The 16,391-nt window shown below is 34.4% G+C and overlaps 1 protein-coding gene and 1 pseudogene across 5 annotated transcripts; one reads left to right on the top strand and one right to left on the bottom strand.

The window, feature by feature from the left end:
* The first annotated feature begins 2,678 nt into the window (after window positions 1-2,678).
* LOC117908115 lies at window positions 2,679-5,457 on the top strand (annotated as a pseudogene).
* LOC117908504 (probable tetraacyldisaccharide 4'-kinase, mitochondrial) lies at window positions 4,908-9,526 on the bottom strand. 5 transcript variants are annotated; one of them, XR_004650201.1, is made up of 9 exons: window positions 9,264-9,504; window positions 8,677-8,800; window positions 7,967-8,200; window positions 7,466-7,615; window positions 7,051-7,260; window positions 6,813-6,872; window positions 6,533-6,613; window positions 5,689-6,128; window positions 4,908-5,574 (listed from the first exon to the last, which is right to left on the bottom strand). XR_004650201.1 is itself a non-coding variant. In XM_034822132.1 (9 exons), the coding sequence occupies exons 1-8, from the start codon at window positions 9,446-9,448 to the stop codon at window positions 6,216-6,218; spliced, it is 1,098 nt and encodes a 365-aa protein (XP_034678023.1). In that variant the 5' UTR covers window positions 9,449-9,526; the 3' UTR covers window positions 6,039-6,128; window positions 6,201-6,215. The 5 variants fall into 5 exon arrangements, 4 of the variants coding, with proteins under 4 accessions (XP_034678022.1, XP_034678024.1, XP_034678025.1 ...); XM_034822132.1 differs by lacking the exon at window positions 4,908-5,574 and adding an exon at window positions 6,201-6,269 and having other exon boundaries at window positions 6,039-6,128; window positions 9,264-9,526; XM_034822131.1 differs by lacking the exon at window positions 4,908-5,574 and having other exon boundaries at window positions 5,635-6,128.
* Between the last annotated feature and the right edge of the window lie 6,865 nt (window positions 9,527-16,391).

Raw genomic sequence — 16,391 nt, 5'->3', positions numbered from 1 at the left:
TTATTAAAGGGCGGTTTGTCTTGATGTAAGTTAGTTAAAAAAAGGTTTTAATCCCAAAATATATGTGAACTTATAAAAATATTGAATTGGAGCAGAGCACATGCAGATGACCAAATGGTCATCTAGTTGTCATGTAAATGACCAAGCAATCATCCACTTGTCATATGGACGTTTAGGCGATCATCCACTTGCTCCGTTTTGATAGTTTTGGCTACTAGAAGCCATGTGGATGACCAACTAGATGCTCATATATGTTTTTTGGCTTATAATGACTTCATTAAATGCTCCAACTGTTAGTATGCAGACAACCATACAGATGAGACTTGTTTTTAACTATTAGTTTGATCTTTTAACTCTTATATAAAGACTTTACATTTCCATTATAAATAGTGAAGAGTTCTAAATTATTATTCAATTATTTTTTAAGTCTTAAGAAAATATTTTGATCACATTGAGCTTAAATTTTCATTCATTCTTAGTGTATCTTTCGATCTTAGTTTTCTTTATATTCTTGAGCTAAAAATTTGTATATTAGAAATTTATATTAAAAATTCATTTTTTTATAAACCTTATGAGGTAAACTCAAGTGTGAGGTATCACTTAAGGAAATAAATTTAAGGTTGAGGTGTCATCTAAGGATCATTAAGTGTGAGATATCACTTAGGGATTGTTTAAGAGTGAAACATATCTTAAGACGTATGAAAGGTCCATTAGAATCGAGAATCATATTGTAAAGAGTTTGAAGACTTCGATCTTATTGGATTAGTGAAATCCTCATTTTTGTTTGAGTTTGAGAAAAATGAATGTTAGCCAGGTTACGTCAAACTTTTATAAAAGTCTTAAATTTGCATTCTCTCTTTCTTTCTCTATTTACTTTATGTAATTGTTTCATTTATTATATGTTATATGTTGCTTATTTGTCTCTTACATTCGCATAAGTGAAATTGTTCATATTTGCAAAAAGAGACTAAACACTCAATTCAAACCCTCTTTTTTCCCTCTCCCATTCTTAGGTAATGACCTTAAATTGATATGACTAAAATTCTAATGTAGGTCATATGGGTACTAATTTTATCTTCTATAGCTTTTCCCATATAAAATATAAAATATAAAAATAGAATTTTAATTATCTTATTATGATTATTATTATTATTTAGTATTAGTATTCTAGAATTTTAAGGTAGAGTATAGTCTAAAATGTGTAATTTTAAGATAGAGCATATATCAGTCATACAAATGTTTTTAAAATTAATTAATTTTAATTATCTTATTTTAAAATAAATTTCATCATTTTATTTTATATTCTATTTAATTAATTATTGATAATATAAAAACATTATGATAAGCTTCTTTAATAAATTAAAAATAAATAAATTCTTTGTAATTAAAATTAAAGTCGTCTTTGATTCATTGTAATTTTATATAAATATAGATTATTATATAAAATTGAAAATAAATATATGACAAATAACTAAAGTGGCAACAAAACTTTAATAAAATACACAAAAATAATGTCCTAAATATAATACGTTTAAAAATATACACATAAATTGTTGGTGCACTCAATGCTAGATGAGATATAGTCTACTCACATTTGATTCTTTTCTTCTCTTTTATAGGCAAATGCTCATGATTGCATGATCGATCATCTCAACCTACAACCTACTGGTGCACATTTGGAGGCACATTCTGATCGTATACTTTGAGAACACGTTCACCTTCGTGCCCTTAGAATTACACTATGTCCTTTCTTATTTTAGGACCCACGTTCTACTTGTTGCTGAATCAGATGTATTTACTTGGTTGTACCGGACAATTATCTTTGGCAGAATGTCAACTCTGGATGCTTTTACTCGGTTGTACCGAATAGCTTCAAAGGTGTCCGACCCGAACCAAGTAAAATGAAGTGGCTACCCATCAAAACGGAGTGAAAGTGTTCAAGAGTACTTGTAAACACATAAATTATATCGTAATGACACAATTTTGATAGAGTAAATAGAAATAGGATGTTCAAGATGATTTCTATGTGGCACCAAGGTAATGGCACAAAGTGTAATAGATTTGAAATATTTTTTGAAGTATGGATTTGAAAATATTTTTTAAATCTTAGAAAGTACTTTTTAAGATCGCCACATTTGTTTAAAAGAATATGAAAAATAGTAAAAACCTAGGTAAAAAGAACCATGCATGTAATTTCTAGAAGATCTCTACCCTAAAATTCGACGTGGACCAAATCCTATTGACTTATCTACGCCTTGGTGATTTCGTTTGGACACGTTAATATGCTACTTCCTTAATGTCGACTGTATTAAAACAGACAGTATAAATTCATGGTTGGTCTGTCACCATTTTCAAGAATATCCACATTGTCATCAATGTTCGTTATTCTAATTATTGATCTATAAGATAACCTCACAAATCACAATGGCTGCGTACCATCATTTACTCTATTGTTTTCTTCTGTTCATCTCTCTGGTAAGCTCTCTATACCACACTCTTGCTCTCCATGGCTTTCAAGATTAATACAAACCAAGAAAACTTTCTTCTTCTCTCAATCTTAGCTTGAACAAGTAAGATGAGAGAACTATACAAGTCTAATGAAAATTGTTGTATTTTTTGCAGAAGTTTTTGGTTAAATTTTTGAGGTTTTGGGCATGGTTGACTATGAAGTTGGAAGCATGGCTGAGACTAGGAAGTTTGCTCCTGGAGATGATTTGTTGGAGTGGGTGCAGAAAGATAACCGTAGATTCGTCCATGCTGTTTACAGAGTTGGAGACATTGATCGAGCCATCAAGTACTATGGCCTTTAATTGTGATATATACTGAGCCTTTGTTTCTGAAGTTGGTTGTTTTGGTTGAACTATTTATCTTGTTGTATTACTAGGTTTTACACTGAGTGTTTCGAGATGAAGGTGTTGAGGAAACGAGACTTTCCAGAGGAGAAGTACTCCACTGCTGCTCTCGGGTTTGGCCCTGAAAAATCTCATTTTGTTGTGGAGCTGATATACTGTGACATCCCATATCAGATAGAGGGGAAGTTCCTAATGCTATATAACTATGAACTCATCTAAACCTTGTAAACGCGTTTTAAAGCCGTGAAGGCCCTCTTGGGCTCAGAACAGATAATATCTACATGGTTGAGAGAAGGTCGTTACAAATGGTATTAGAACCGATCCCTAAACCTAATGTGGGAGTTTGTTTTGTCCTCGGGGTGTTTGTCTATTTGACCCTGCAATCTCATGGGACACAACGAGGATGTCTGTCTGCATGAGGATTATTTATAATGTCCCTCGTCAGATGGAGGAGAAAGTTTTTAGTACTATATATGTAGAGGTTTCTCTTAACCCTATAGACGCGTTTTAAAGACGTGAGAACCCCTTTGGGCCCAGAGTGGACAATATCTACATAGTTGGAAGCAAACCGTTACAAATGATATCAAAACCGATCCTCGACCCTAGTGTGAGGGTTTGTTTGACCTCGTAGTGGGTGTTTGTTTGTTTGGCCCCGCAATTTCATGTGACACAAGGAGGATGTTATGTCTGCATGAGGGGGTGTTTGTGACATCCCACATCGGATAGAAGGAAAAGTTCCTGATGCTATATAAGTATGAACTCCTCTAAACTTTGTAGATATGTTTTAAAGCCGTGAGGGACCCCTTGACCTCAGATCACACAATATCTACACGGTTGGGAAGAGGTCATTACATATATTGTAAGTTCATTAACAATATTTCTCTCCATTTTTTGGTGAGTTTTGTGCTGCAAATCATTATGTTGGTTCATATACCACTTCAGTATTCGTCTATTTTGTATACTTACGAACATCTTATATACTTCTCATAAATTTGATATTTGCTAAGGCCTTGATGGTTACTAAATGGAGTTCTCTTCACATCATTTTGTGGTAGTTTTTGTTGGGTGCTTATCTCTATAAGGAGGGGAAAAAGTTACAAGGTATGAGCTTGTGTGTTTATACAAGGTGAATAGAGAAGAAGTGAAGAAGAGCGAAAGACATCTAATGGAGGAAGAGGACTCCGTAGAGTGTAGATGTAAGAAAGAGTAGACATTTGGTAGAACAAAATGACTTATGGTCCGGGATGAAAATATAAAGGGCGAGAAAAAGTGAGATGTTTTGGGACCAATAATATTGTACATGTTTCTATCTTTTGTAATATCCTCTATGATATAATGGAATGTTTTCTTCTATCCTTCCAAGCATGATTAGCCGAACCACTTTAAAATCTCATATACCTTTACATGTGATTTGCTTTATTTTTGTGTTCTTCTATTAATATGTCAACATTGATGAATTCCTTATAATGACAAGTTTTAACTTTTGAGCTCTGGTTGTTCGATGTGGGTGTCGATGGCTTTCCATGTAGGTGTGACCTTGATCATGTTTTGACTCTCTGATAACCGCTTGATCTTTCAGGTTTAGACTGAGGTTGTTCGAGCCCATGGTGGAGTAGCCACACGTGAGCAGGCCTGCTGCAGAAGGGGGCACCACCATCTATGCTTTTGTGGACGATTCTGAAGGCTACAGTTGGGAGCTCATCCAGAATGGCCTCAACTCCTGAACCACTTTGCCAGATAATGCTTCGTGTGGCTGATCTAGATCTCTCTATCAAGTTCTACGAACAGGTAAATTTATCTGATATTCTGTTATGTTTTGTTTCCTGTTGAAAATGTTCATTGTTGAACTCTCATATGAGTGCTGGTTTTTCCCATTTTTGTTGATCTCCATGCAGGCATTGGGCACTGAAGTATGACAACCCTCGAGAGAATGTGAGAAACTGGCCTGGATTTTAAGATGTGCATCAATTCATAAGTCCTCTTTCTTCTCCTAAACAATTGGCTATTTCTAAGCATAGACAACTAAAACGGAATGAATAATAAAATATGACATAGTTGAATGACTAACTCAGTCTTTTCTTCTGTATGTGCTACTGTAAAGTATACTATGGCCATGGTGGGCTATGGAGAAATGAACGAAACAACTGTTTTGGAGCTGATATATACCTATAATGTAACTGAGTATACCAAAGGAAACGGATTCGTTGAGGTCGGTGAAGCCATTTTTTTCTCTTTTTATACTAAATCCTAAAAAGAAAAAAAAAAGGAAGGAAAAAAAAAGTGGTTTGTTTGCTGATAAAAGATGAAATCTATACTTAGGTTGCTGTAAGTACAGATGATGTATACAAGAGTGCTGCAGCTGTTTTGCTAGTAAGCAAAGAACTGGGAGGAAAGATCATACAACCACCTGGTCCAATTCCTGTAATCAACACCAAAATGACTTCTTTTGTCGACCCAGATGACTGGAAAGTTGTGAGTTCTTTCATCAAAAGGTTCCTCTGTTTTTCATCCTATCTTGGCTAATGAATTGTTCTCTGTTTGTGTATTATTTTAGGTATTGATAGACAATGAAGATTTCCTCAAGCAGCTGCAGAAGAAAGAGTGATCAGGGAAGAGAAAAGGCCTTACCATTTTTGTAATGCCTCTCTGTGTTCCTATATCATGCTGAATAAGTAGTCTTGCCTTGGACCAGTAATCCTTAGGATCATACCTTTGTTTGAATCTGTATTAGTTCAAAATAACAGGTGATAAGTGTGCCATTATAGTAATAATGTACACCGCATGAATAAAACCAGCTTCATCGACTCAATTGCTTGGGAAAGAATAGCGTCCGTACATTAATTTAAGATTGATCTTGCAAAATATATAATGGGATCTCACCCACATGGCATCTGACCTTGGAAGAAAAACCGAAGAAAATATAAGAACAGAGGACCAAGTAATTGAATTGCTCCTAAACTGTGTTCATACAAAACACATCTCAACTTGTTCAACAGGATGTTCTGCAACAAGTTCATTTTCATCGTATCCAGATTGGACCACCCTGCACATATACCCATTAGTTCTACGCTTGCAGAGGGCCAAACCCTTGATCTGAATTATCAAAGCTTAAATCTAGTTTCCATCTGATAATTTTACTTCCAGAAGCTGCTTCACCAATTTCTTGAAGCTGTCCTCAGAACGTCCATCACGGGGTATAAATTGCAGATTGGAACACAGTATCAAAACTTGGAAAGGATCCAAATTTTTAAGAATCTCTGGGTCCCGATCGTAGTCCTAGTAAAAAATAATAATAATAAAATAAAATTATGCAGGAAAAAAGAAAAGACAGAAAAACAAGAGGCTCACAATTTTTTAGCCTGTTCAGTTCACATTTATGGCGCTCCACAATACAATGCAAAGGGCTAAGCTCGTCATCTAATTGAAGATAAAAATGAAATTGGTCATCTAATTGAAGATAAATGAAACCATTTCCATATTATCCTCATTGGCTGAGAGAGTAGATATAACCCTTGAGTATGTCTACATGAACTCTAAAATGCAAATCCAAGGCCACATGCACATAAAATAAAGATATGAAAGATGTTCGCTTAACCATATCTTGTCAACTCAAATAAACCGAGAACAATTGAGAACAATTTTAAATAACATTTTTCAGACCTACATAAAAATAAACTCACCTTTTCAGTAACGACAACAACAGGCTTCAAACCAAATTTGTCCTGTAGTTTTCCAAGTCTCATTCTAATCATCTCAACATCCTAGATTGAATGACAACAGCAAAATGATAATAATTAGATTAGCACTTAATTAAACATTTAAGAAAAAAAGAGGAGTGGAAAAACAAGTTGGGCATTCCCTTTAAACAGCTGTTGCTACATGCTCTTATTGACCAATAAAAAGTAGGATCATGCACATGAACAGTATCAAAATCAAGGCAGGAGGGGAAGGTAATGGTACCTTGGCTTGAAATAAATGGTGGTCACTGAAGTCTAGTCGATCCACATACAATGCTCCTATCTGCAGAAGATTATCCACCAATTAGAAATATAAGCACATATAAAGGTTAGGATGTAAATGGAAAAACCCAATATTTGACACCATTGAATGTCATCTGGACCAGAACATAACATATATAAAATTAAAATCTCCAAGAAGAAATTTGAAAAAAGAATGTATGAAATGGAAAGATTAATACCCTCCCAATTGTCTCCACAAAGGCATTTGCAAAACCAATTGCAGAAACACATAACACAACCTTGTCGCATACAGATCTCAAAGGCATTTTGGAGTTGATATTTTCCATTTCTAAGAAGTGTGAGGGAGCCATTCTAGTGAAGAAAATAGGGAGAGATTCTTTGATTTCTTGCATCTTTAGTTCAACATCTTCGAGACTTTGTTCTAGTACCTGCACGATTCTCGGGCACAAACTTTTTAGTCCACTGTATTTAACATGTTCCAATCTGCTAACATGTAAAGCAAAGGAATAAAAGAGCTGCTTTGTGATAATGAAATTACATGATCAAATACAAGTTCTCCAGTGAAGCTTAAAAACTTACAAGGGAAAGTTAAGGAAATAAAAGGAAGAAATGCAAAAGGTCGGTTTTGCATACCAAGTCTGCATGATGGACTATGGCAACATCTGCTCGTCTGAGTGCAGTCAAAGGTTCCCTCAAAGGTCCAAGTGGGAGTAAATGACAGTTTCCCCATGGCATCAGTCCATTTACCATAACAATCTCCAGATCACGCCACAATCTCCGATGCTGACTTCCATATGCATAATAATCCATAGATTATCATTACAGCAGTCTAAACCATATATATTTCAAGTGTTCATTGCTAAAATTCAAAATAGGGCAATTAAGTGACTCACAAAACAAGAAATGCTATTCATACTAAAACGTGAGCAACATGAAATTTTTCTGGGACATTTTGTCAATAAACAAACTCATGGAAGACAAGGTAATAGGCCATAAATTTTCTGTGTCAAAAGATTAGAGAATACTCTGCCAGTGGGAGAAGCTTGTAACAACAATTTTTTTTTTTTTTTTAATATAGGAGCAAAAATGCACAAGGATGGAGTGGAGAGGAAACCAAAAAAGGAATACTACTACCTGCATTCCATCATCTAGAATCACCGCACCAATTTCGTCTACATCAAGATGACTTCCCCTTGTTTGGTCAAAACAAAGCCTCTCCAAGCATGTAGCAGGGCCAGTATCCACGTAACCATATCTTTCAAAAAAATGAGCAGCAGTGGCTGCCCTGTTTGCACCCACACCAATCTTAGCAGATCTTCCAAGAAGCCGCCTTTGAAGCATTTTAGCTTCATCCCCACCAGCATAACCCTGCCAGTCAAACAAACCTAAATCTATCTATAAAGCAAGCCAAAACCCACACTATTGGAGACAAATGCACTTCAACTAAGGATCTGATTGCGCTCTGGAACAACTTTAGAACATTAACACTGACTTCTTTGTGGAAATCAACTGGCTAGTACATTATGAAAATTTCGGCGTTAGATCACCATTTTATGGAACAGGCATAGGCTCAAAACTTACACACCAAAATTGTGAACTAATTCCAAGTAATACCTCAATAGGCATTGGCCTGATCTATTATGAAAAATTACGAATGTTCTAAATACATTTTTCTCTAAGAAATAACTCAATAGTTCATGCCATCAGCTATCAACCAACTGTCCATTCTACATTATCAAAAAATATAACACACGCGCAACACATAATCAACAGTGAAATTCAAACAAGGCTCATCACATCCAAACCCCAAATGAAGAAAAAGGGAAAATGAAAGAAAGTGATACCCTAGAAAGAATCAGAGGTGAAATTCCAGAATTGGCCAACCAGAGGGCCATGAATTCAACCATGGGCGTCTTCCCATTGCCTCCCCACGTCATATTTCCGACGCTGATAACTGGCACTGGCAACCTTCAAAATCAAGGAAAAAATTATCAAAAAGAGCAAATGTCACAGATTTTAGTTTTGTTGCTGAGAAAATGGAGACAAGATTGCAACTTCTGGAATTCTAGGCAATTAATGCGGAATGGATTGTATTGAGCATGCTCAGTTGAATGAGGGTTTTGATTTTCTCCGGTCCGAACCAAAGAAAACTCTATGATTCCAAACTTCATCCTTCATTGATTCCTGAGAAACCTGAGGAAAATCGGAGAAAAACAAAGTTTTCTCCGTGGCGGAGAAGGCTAGAAAAAGCAACCCATCATAGCCAAACAGTAACAGTAAGCTCAGTTGAGTGGAATTTTGCTTTCCTGGGTCAGAATACTAATTCCAAATGGTGGGTTCTTTCTTTTACCCTTAATTCCCTCCACTCTGTTTTGCCTTTTGCAGCATTTTCTCAGCAACCAAACGGCGAGGAGGTGGCGGTGGAACTCACCGGTGTTGGCGAAAAAGGCGGTGGCGGTAGAGGAAGTGGCGGAGGGAGAGAGCGAGGGTGTAGAAAGAGGAACTGAGAAAGAGGAGAGGGATGAGAGAGCATTGAAGAGGCGAGAGTTTAGAGAGGTTTTGAGATAGTGGCGTTGTGTAAGCAATTTCATTCACCACTTTCCTCAATTTCTCCATTGAGTAATTATGAAATACTAAAACCCCAGAATCAGCAGCCAGAGAAACAATGAAAGGAGCTACGAGCTATGTCCTGAACCTTTTCGTATTCATATGTGGCCCACCACTGCTTCTGACATGGCCTGTCCAAATCAGGCTTCCTGCTGACTCTCTGTCAGTGCGGAGATGATCCTGGGGTCCCAAGATTTGAGCTGTTCAGTGGACCAATTCCATTTTCAAAATATTCATTAAACTGGTAATTTTCCATTTTATTTTATTTTTTGTCAAAACCATGATGAATAAGGTGTTGACTTCATACTTAAAACCGACTATGATTTTAATTCATGATGCTTTTAACCTTAAAATTAAGGTTTTGTTTAGATTTTTTTTCATTGTTAAAACTAAAAAAAAAATGACAATAACTTATATTAGGATGATAATGGAGTGAGTTTTTTGATACCTAATATTTGAGAGTTATCGTGCAAATAGTAGATGTTATCAATGTTTTTAGAACCATACTGGTCATTAAATTGAAAAAGTTATTAGTTCACGGTATCAGTTGGACCAACGGTTGAACCGTGGTCGAATCGGTAACGTTATAAATATATAAATTTATACATTATTAAAATTAAAAATTATTATAAGAAAATAAAAATGATAAATTCTACCCAAACTTTTATGGTATTTTCTCAATTTATTGAGTTTTCTCACAATTTTTTTTACTAATAGAAGTCACCAAATTAGAAATATAAAATTTAAATTAGGAAATTTAAAATCATAAATTTAAAAAATCAAAGCTTAAAAAATTAGAAACTTAACATGATCAAAATAAATTAGAAACTTAAATTGTTAAGAAAAAAATGAGATATTTTAGGAGGAAATATGAATTATTTTAGGATATAAAGGAAAATATGTATTTTTTATTTTTAATAACAAGAGGAGAAGCCTTTTTCTCCTTTTCTTTTTTTTTTTTCTTTATCTTGGAACTTCTCTAGAGAAGATGTAACTCACTCTTACATTTGTTGGGATAACTATTGGCATTGACGACGTCCCTGTCCGTTGGTGGCGTTGATTGGAGTTGGAGTTGGAGCTGGAGATGGAGAAATGAGAGGGAAGAGGGCACTGACAAAACACATTAAGGCTTCAATAGTGGGGGGTGGAAGGGTGACGGTTGAGTTGAGAGAATTTATACTAAGGCAAAACGGTGTCGTTTCGATACTAAATGTATCAAAACAACATTGTTTTGAAATGAAGGAAAAAGCTTTTGAAGAGTTTGGTTCATAAAGAACTGGCTTATTTAGCTCGTTCACTGGTTCGACCGCTAGTTTCAACGGTTTGTGATTGATTCAAAGGTTGGCTGACTTAAAGGATCGAATTGAATCATAATGGTGACTAGCTAGCTGTCAAACTTGTCAATCTAGTAGGGTTTTACTTTTAAGACATTGTATCTTAGATGATAGTTGTTTTCTAGAGTTAAAATATTGTCTTTATGTTCCCGAATCTAAGAAGAATTTGATTTTAGTTTCTAGTTTATGTAAACAGAATTATTCATTGGTTTTTTTTATTTATAATAAAACATGTTTTTATTAAGATGAATGATTCGTTTATTTGCTCAAGATCATTTATAGATAATTTTTATTGTGTGACTTCATTATCTGTTTTGCCAAGTAATAAGAATTATCATATCTCACATAAAAGAAAGGAACCTAGCATTAATCAAATAACGTTTTGGCACTTACGCCTAGGTTATATTAATCTAAACAAGATCCAAAGATTGGTTAAGTTTGGAATATTACCTCCTTTGATTCTATAAGAACTTCCAGTCTTAGAATCTTATATAGAATGTAAAATGACCAAGGGGTCCTTTACCATTAAAGAATATAAAATCAAGGAGTGTTTGAAGTTAGTACATACTAACATGTGTGAACTTTTAATATCCATGTATGAGGACTTCATCACGTTTACATTATTGATGATTACTCTAGGTTTAGATATGTTTACTTGATGTATAAGAGGTTCGATGTCTTGAACAACTTCATTGAATTTAAGGCAAAATTGGAAAACTAATTGGGTAAACATATCAAGGCACTTTAATCTGATTGAGGAAGTGAGTACATGTTTACTCAATCGAATCCTTTCCTCAAGAAACACAATATTTTATCCTAATTGAGTGCACCTAAAACTTCATAACAAAATAGAGTAGCCAAAAGAAGAAATCGAACATTGATAGGCATAATGAGATCTATGATAAGTTTCTTATCACTTCTTGAGTCCTTTTGGGGATATGCCTTGGAGACTATGACATATATTCTCAACCTAATGTCTTCCAAGTTAGTACCTTTAACTCCCATAGAGATGTGGAAAGATCGTAAACATAGTTTGCAACACATTTACATTTGGGGGTGCCCAACACATGCTGTAATCAAAGGTAGATAAGTTGGAAATATGGTTTGAGGTATGCTTGTTCATAGGGTATCCAAAAGAAATGAGAGAGCATTATTTTTATAAGTAAGGCAACCATAAGGTATTTGTCAATATAAAAGCCAGATTTCTAGAAAATGTTATATGATGAGTAACGAGGCAAAATGTGATGTAGATTGGAAAACACTTGACGACACTCTCATATTAGCATAGAGGACTATGGGTCTAGAGGTTCCTACACCTATCATTCTAGTAAGTTCTAATACATTAGTGCCTCATCATAGTGGGAGAGTTGTAATACAACCAAATAGGTTTATGTTTTTGGAAAAGTCTTTCGAGGCTATTTCAAAGGAACATGAGACCGATCCTACAGATTACAATGAAACAATGAGTAGTGATGATGTTATTCTATGGCAAAGAGCTATGGAGGAAGAGTTAGAATCTATATATTCTAACAAAGTCTGGGATCTTATAGAAACACACGAAAAGATAAAACTCATAGGGTGAAAGTGGGTCTACAAGAGGAAGAGAAGGGTAAATGAAAAGGTTGAGATATATAAGACTAGGTTGGTTGCGAAATGTTATAGTTAGAAACCTAGTTTTTACTATGAAGAGACTTTCTCACTAGTAGCCATGCATGCTCAAATCCATCATAATACTCTTATTCATTGCAATGTATTTCAATTATAAGATATGACAAATGTATGTCAAGATAACATTCTTGAACGATGATATTGAAAAAAACATTTATATGATGCAACTAGACGAATTCATAGCAAAGGGTCAAGAACACTATGTGTGCAAGTTGCATAAATCCATTTATGGATTAAAGTAAACATCTTGCTCATGGAATAAACGTTTTGATCAAACTATCAAGACTCTTGATTTTGATCAAAATAAGAATGAGTCTTGTGTGTACAAGAAGATGTAGGGAAACATGATGATGTTTTTGGTCTTCTATGTTGACGACATTCTACTCATTGGAAATGATGTAGGGTTATTGTCATCAATCAAGATCTGATTATTTATTCAGTTCTAGCTGAAAGATCTAGGTGAAATGCAATATATTCTTAGGATAGAGGTCTTTCGAGATTGTAAAAATAAGAAGATTATGTCTTAGACCACCTACATTGACAAGATTTTGGTTAAATATATGATACCAGACTCCAATAAGGGTCTACTACCTTTCAGGCATGGAATGTCTTTTTCTCAGGATCAATATCTTAAGACAATTGAGAAGAAAGATTGCATAAGGACAATACCCTTTACTTCTACAATGAGTAACCTTATGTATGTGATGCTATATATGAGACTGGATATTTGTTTTACTACAGGGATGGTGAGTAGATATCAATCCAATCTAGGCATAGAGCATTAGACAATGGCTAAGGATATACTCAAGTATCTTTGAAAAATGAGAGATTATATGTTGGTGTATCATTGCGATGAGTTGTTACCCCTTAGGTATACAGATTTAGACTTTCAGTCTGATAGAGACTCTTGCAAGTCTACCTTCGATTTTGTGTTCACTCTAAGTGGTGGATTAGTTAGTTGGAGAAGTGTGAAGGGATCTTGTATTACTAACTTTGCCATGGAAGTTGAGTATGTTGCTACTTTTGAAGTAGCAAAAAAAACTATTTGGCTTCAGAAGTTCCTGTTGGGACTTGGGATAGTGCACTTGGCAATATCACCCTTGGTACTATTTTGTGATAACAATGGGGTGGTGACACAATTTAAAGAACTAAGAAACCACCAGAATAGTAAGCACATTAAAAAAAATATATATCACTTGATACGAGAGCTAATATTGAGAGAAGATGTGGTTATGGAGCAGATCTCTTCTGTAGAGAACCTAATGTATCCCTTCATGAAGACTTTGTCTACTAGAGTCTTTGATGGTCATGTGGATAACTTAGGGGTTAGATATATTCCTAGCATGCCTTAGGACTAGTGAAAGTTTATTGGGATTGAGCCTTATAAAGTATGACATGATGTAATAGATAGAAATTCATTTATAAAATTATTTATTTATGTTTCTTGGTTACTCATTTATTATTATTTTTGCATTAATAAGTTATTTGAGCATACACATTTCACATCACTTGCATTGTACATGACTTAGGTGTATTAGAAATTACACAAAAAATCAAAGTCATAAGTTCTTTGCAGGGTGATTTGTTATTCATAATCAGTTCATGGATTTGGGCAATTCATTTGAGACTATAATACATTACCTTCTAATTGGATGGATAGTTGTCGGGATAGTTTTCTTATGATGAGTGCACTAGCATATGTTATGCACATTGGATAGGACTTATGATGAATCATGATGTAAGACTATTGATTGTCATGATTCACTAATCTATTTTACTACATGGACTCTCAACCTTGAGAGGATATCGAACTTGTGTCAAAGTCAACAAGACTTGTGAGTGAAACCCTAAGGTAGTCATATATTTCTATGGATTGGGTCATTGTTAATGAAAACTAGTAATAATAGATATTCTCAATAGAGACATTATGATATATCATGAGATTGAAACAATGTGTCCTCTTAGGTAATCCAAAGGACATGTGATTTAAAAGACTATGACCATGACATTTCCTTTAGTAGTGATTTGACATATACTCCTTAGAGTTAGAGTATGTCAATTGATTACATAATAAGTGATATTAGTAATTCAAGGATTAAAGAGGTGATCTTGGTAATGACACTACCTTGTTAGATTACAAAACACTAGTTCATGGGGAGTTTATATGCAGTGGATAATAGGTCACGAACCCAAACTTCGTCTCATTGTTATTTACATAAGGTATTGGAGTGTGATTGATTCTCTTTAGTAGAGTGCTGAATCAAATTCATAATTGGATTTTGAGGGAGCCAATACTCTTATGGGTTACAATGACTCCTACTTTAAGTTCATTTACCATAATGACATGGTTTATGAGGGTTAGATTGACTTTAAGTTTGCTCTTGTGTATAAAGGCTTTTTGGTAATCACATAAGGTTACACAAGGGATAGTGAATAAGTTGTCTAGATTGAGTTAATTGATTAATTAGATGACCATATGTGGTTAATTAATCAATTAAGTCTCGTTTAAATAACATAAGCCTTGGTGGGCTTGAGTCACTTAAGTCCAATAAGAGACCCTATAAATACCCCTTTAGGGGTTAGGGTTTATATAACTTTTTGGTGTATCAATTGTTTTTCACCTCTAGAGAAAGAGAGCCTAGAATTCCTCTATTCCAAAACCCACACTTTAGAGCGTCAAGATTATGATTTAAGTCATTGAATGAAAAATCTTGGGTGTACGACACCTTCGCACTCTTCATGCTCCATCTTCATCGACTAGAATTGATTTAGGAACGTTCAAATCAAATGAAAAGTTTTCTAATGATTTTTTTTTAATTATTATCCTAGAATATTAAAATTTTTATTTTTTTCTTCCATCGCATAGGATCTAGAGACCTAAGATAGTTTGCATGCACTTATATAATCTAGGGTGTGGGAATGGAGAGAACCAAAGTTCCTAACAGATGTCTCATTCTTGAACTCTCTTATGAGATTATAATTTGAAGATATGCAATACAACAATATCCTAGCACAATCATCAACTCAAATGATTACAAAGAAGCTAGGATTGAAAGATACACTAAATGATATGCAAACTTTTGTTTAATGCATTTAATGATCAATGTAATAGCTCAAAGGATTGATAAATGATAGATTCAATGTGCTCTCTTTGCAATAAATGGAGTTTGACCCCACTTTCTTCAATCAATTGACTTGGGCGATCAATCGTTAGACTAACCATTGGTTGTAAGAAGGTATAAAAACCTCAATCAATCAACCTAGATGGTTAAGTGACACTTTGTTCATTTTACAATTTTGAGAAAATGTAAGTTCAAACTCAAATAAGGGTATTTTACCATTTAAACTTTTCCTATCACATTTGAAAAACTCTTTTAAGAATATTTTAGATGACTTTAAGCTTGAATTTTTATTCAAATAACTTTCAACCAATTTGTAAATGAATAAAAGCAAATTTAGGATTGTTTTGAATGAATTAAGTGCTTTTAAAGGTAAATTCAATGTAATGAACTCCTAGTGCATTCAATTTGACAAAATATGATCCTAAGTGTCTTCAATGCCCTAATATTCTTATGATTGCTTCTTGATCTTAATTTACTTTGAACTTGTCAACGATCTTTAAATGAACTAACATCAAAGAGTTTAAGAATGTCAGTTAACCCTATTTTGTAATTATCAAAATATCATTAAGCAAAAACCTAGGGTAACATAGTATGAATGGGTTGCATCATAATTTGGGGATGCCCATTCCGAAATTTGAGGAAACTAGAGGGCTACAACTTGGGTAGGTTCGATTTGTCCAATCTAGTGTTTGGACAAGGGTAGGCAATGTTTGAATGAGTTATGGTCCTAAAAATACCAACCTAAAAGTATTAATGTCGGCATTGGTTGAAGGTTCGAGCAACCCATTGAAACCAAACTTGCACATTATTTTTTTTATTTGTGATTAT

Source organism: Vitis riparia, chromosome 19, assembly GCF_004353265.1.
Source record: "Vitis riparia cultivar Riparia Gloire de Montpellier isolate 1030 chromosome 19, EGFV_Vit.rip_1.0, whole genome shotgun sequence".
In the NCBI taxonomy this organism is placed as follows: Eukaryota; Viridiplantae; Streptophyta; class Magnoliopsida; order Vitales; family Vitaceae; genus Vitis; species Vitis riparia.
The sequence above is the reverse complement of the archived record's forward strand: the minus strand, read 5'-3'. Positions and strand labels throughout refer to the sequence as shown.

Excerpts from the sequence above, each read along its gene's own strand:
- LOC117908504 (XM_034822131.1), bottom strand. The coding sequence starts at position 9,448 with ATGGAGAAATTGAGGAAAGTGGTGAATGAAATTGCTTACACAACGCCA. Across the intron at positions 7,616-7,966 it reads TTCTAGATGATGGAATGCAG|CATCGGAGATTGTGGCGTGA; the intron begins GTAGTAGTATTC and ends TATGGAAGTCAG. Across the intron at positions 7,261-7,465 it reads TAGTCCATCATGCAGACTTG|GTACTAGAACAAAGTCTCGA; the intron begins GTATGCAAAACC and ends AGAATCGTGCAG.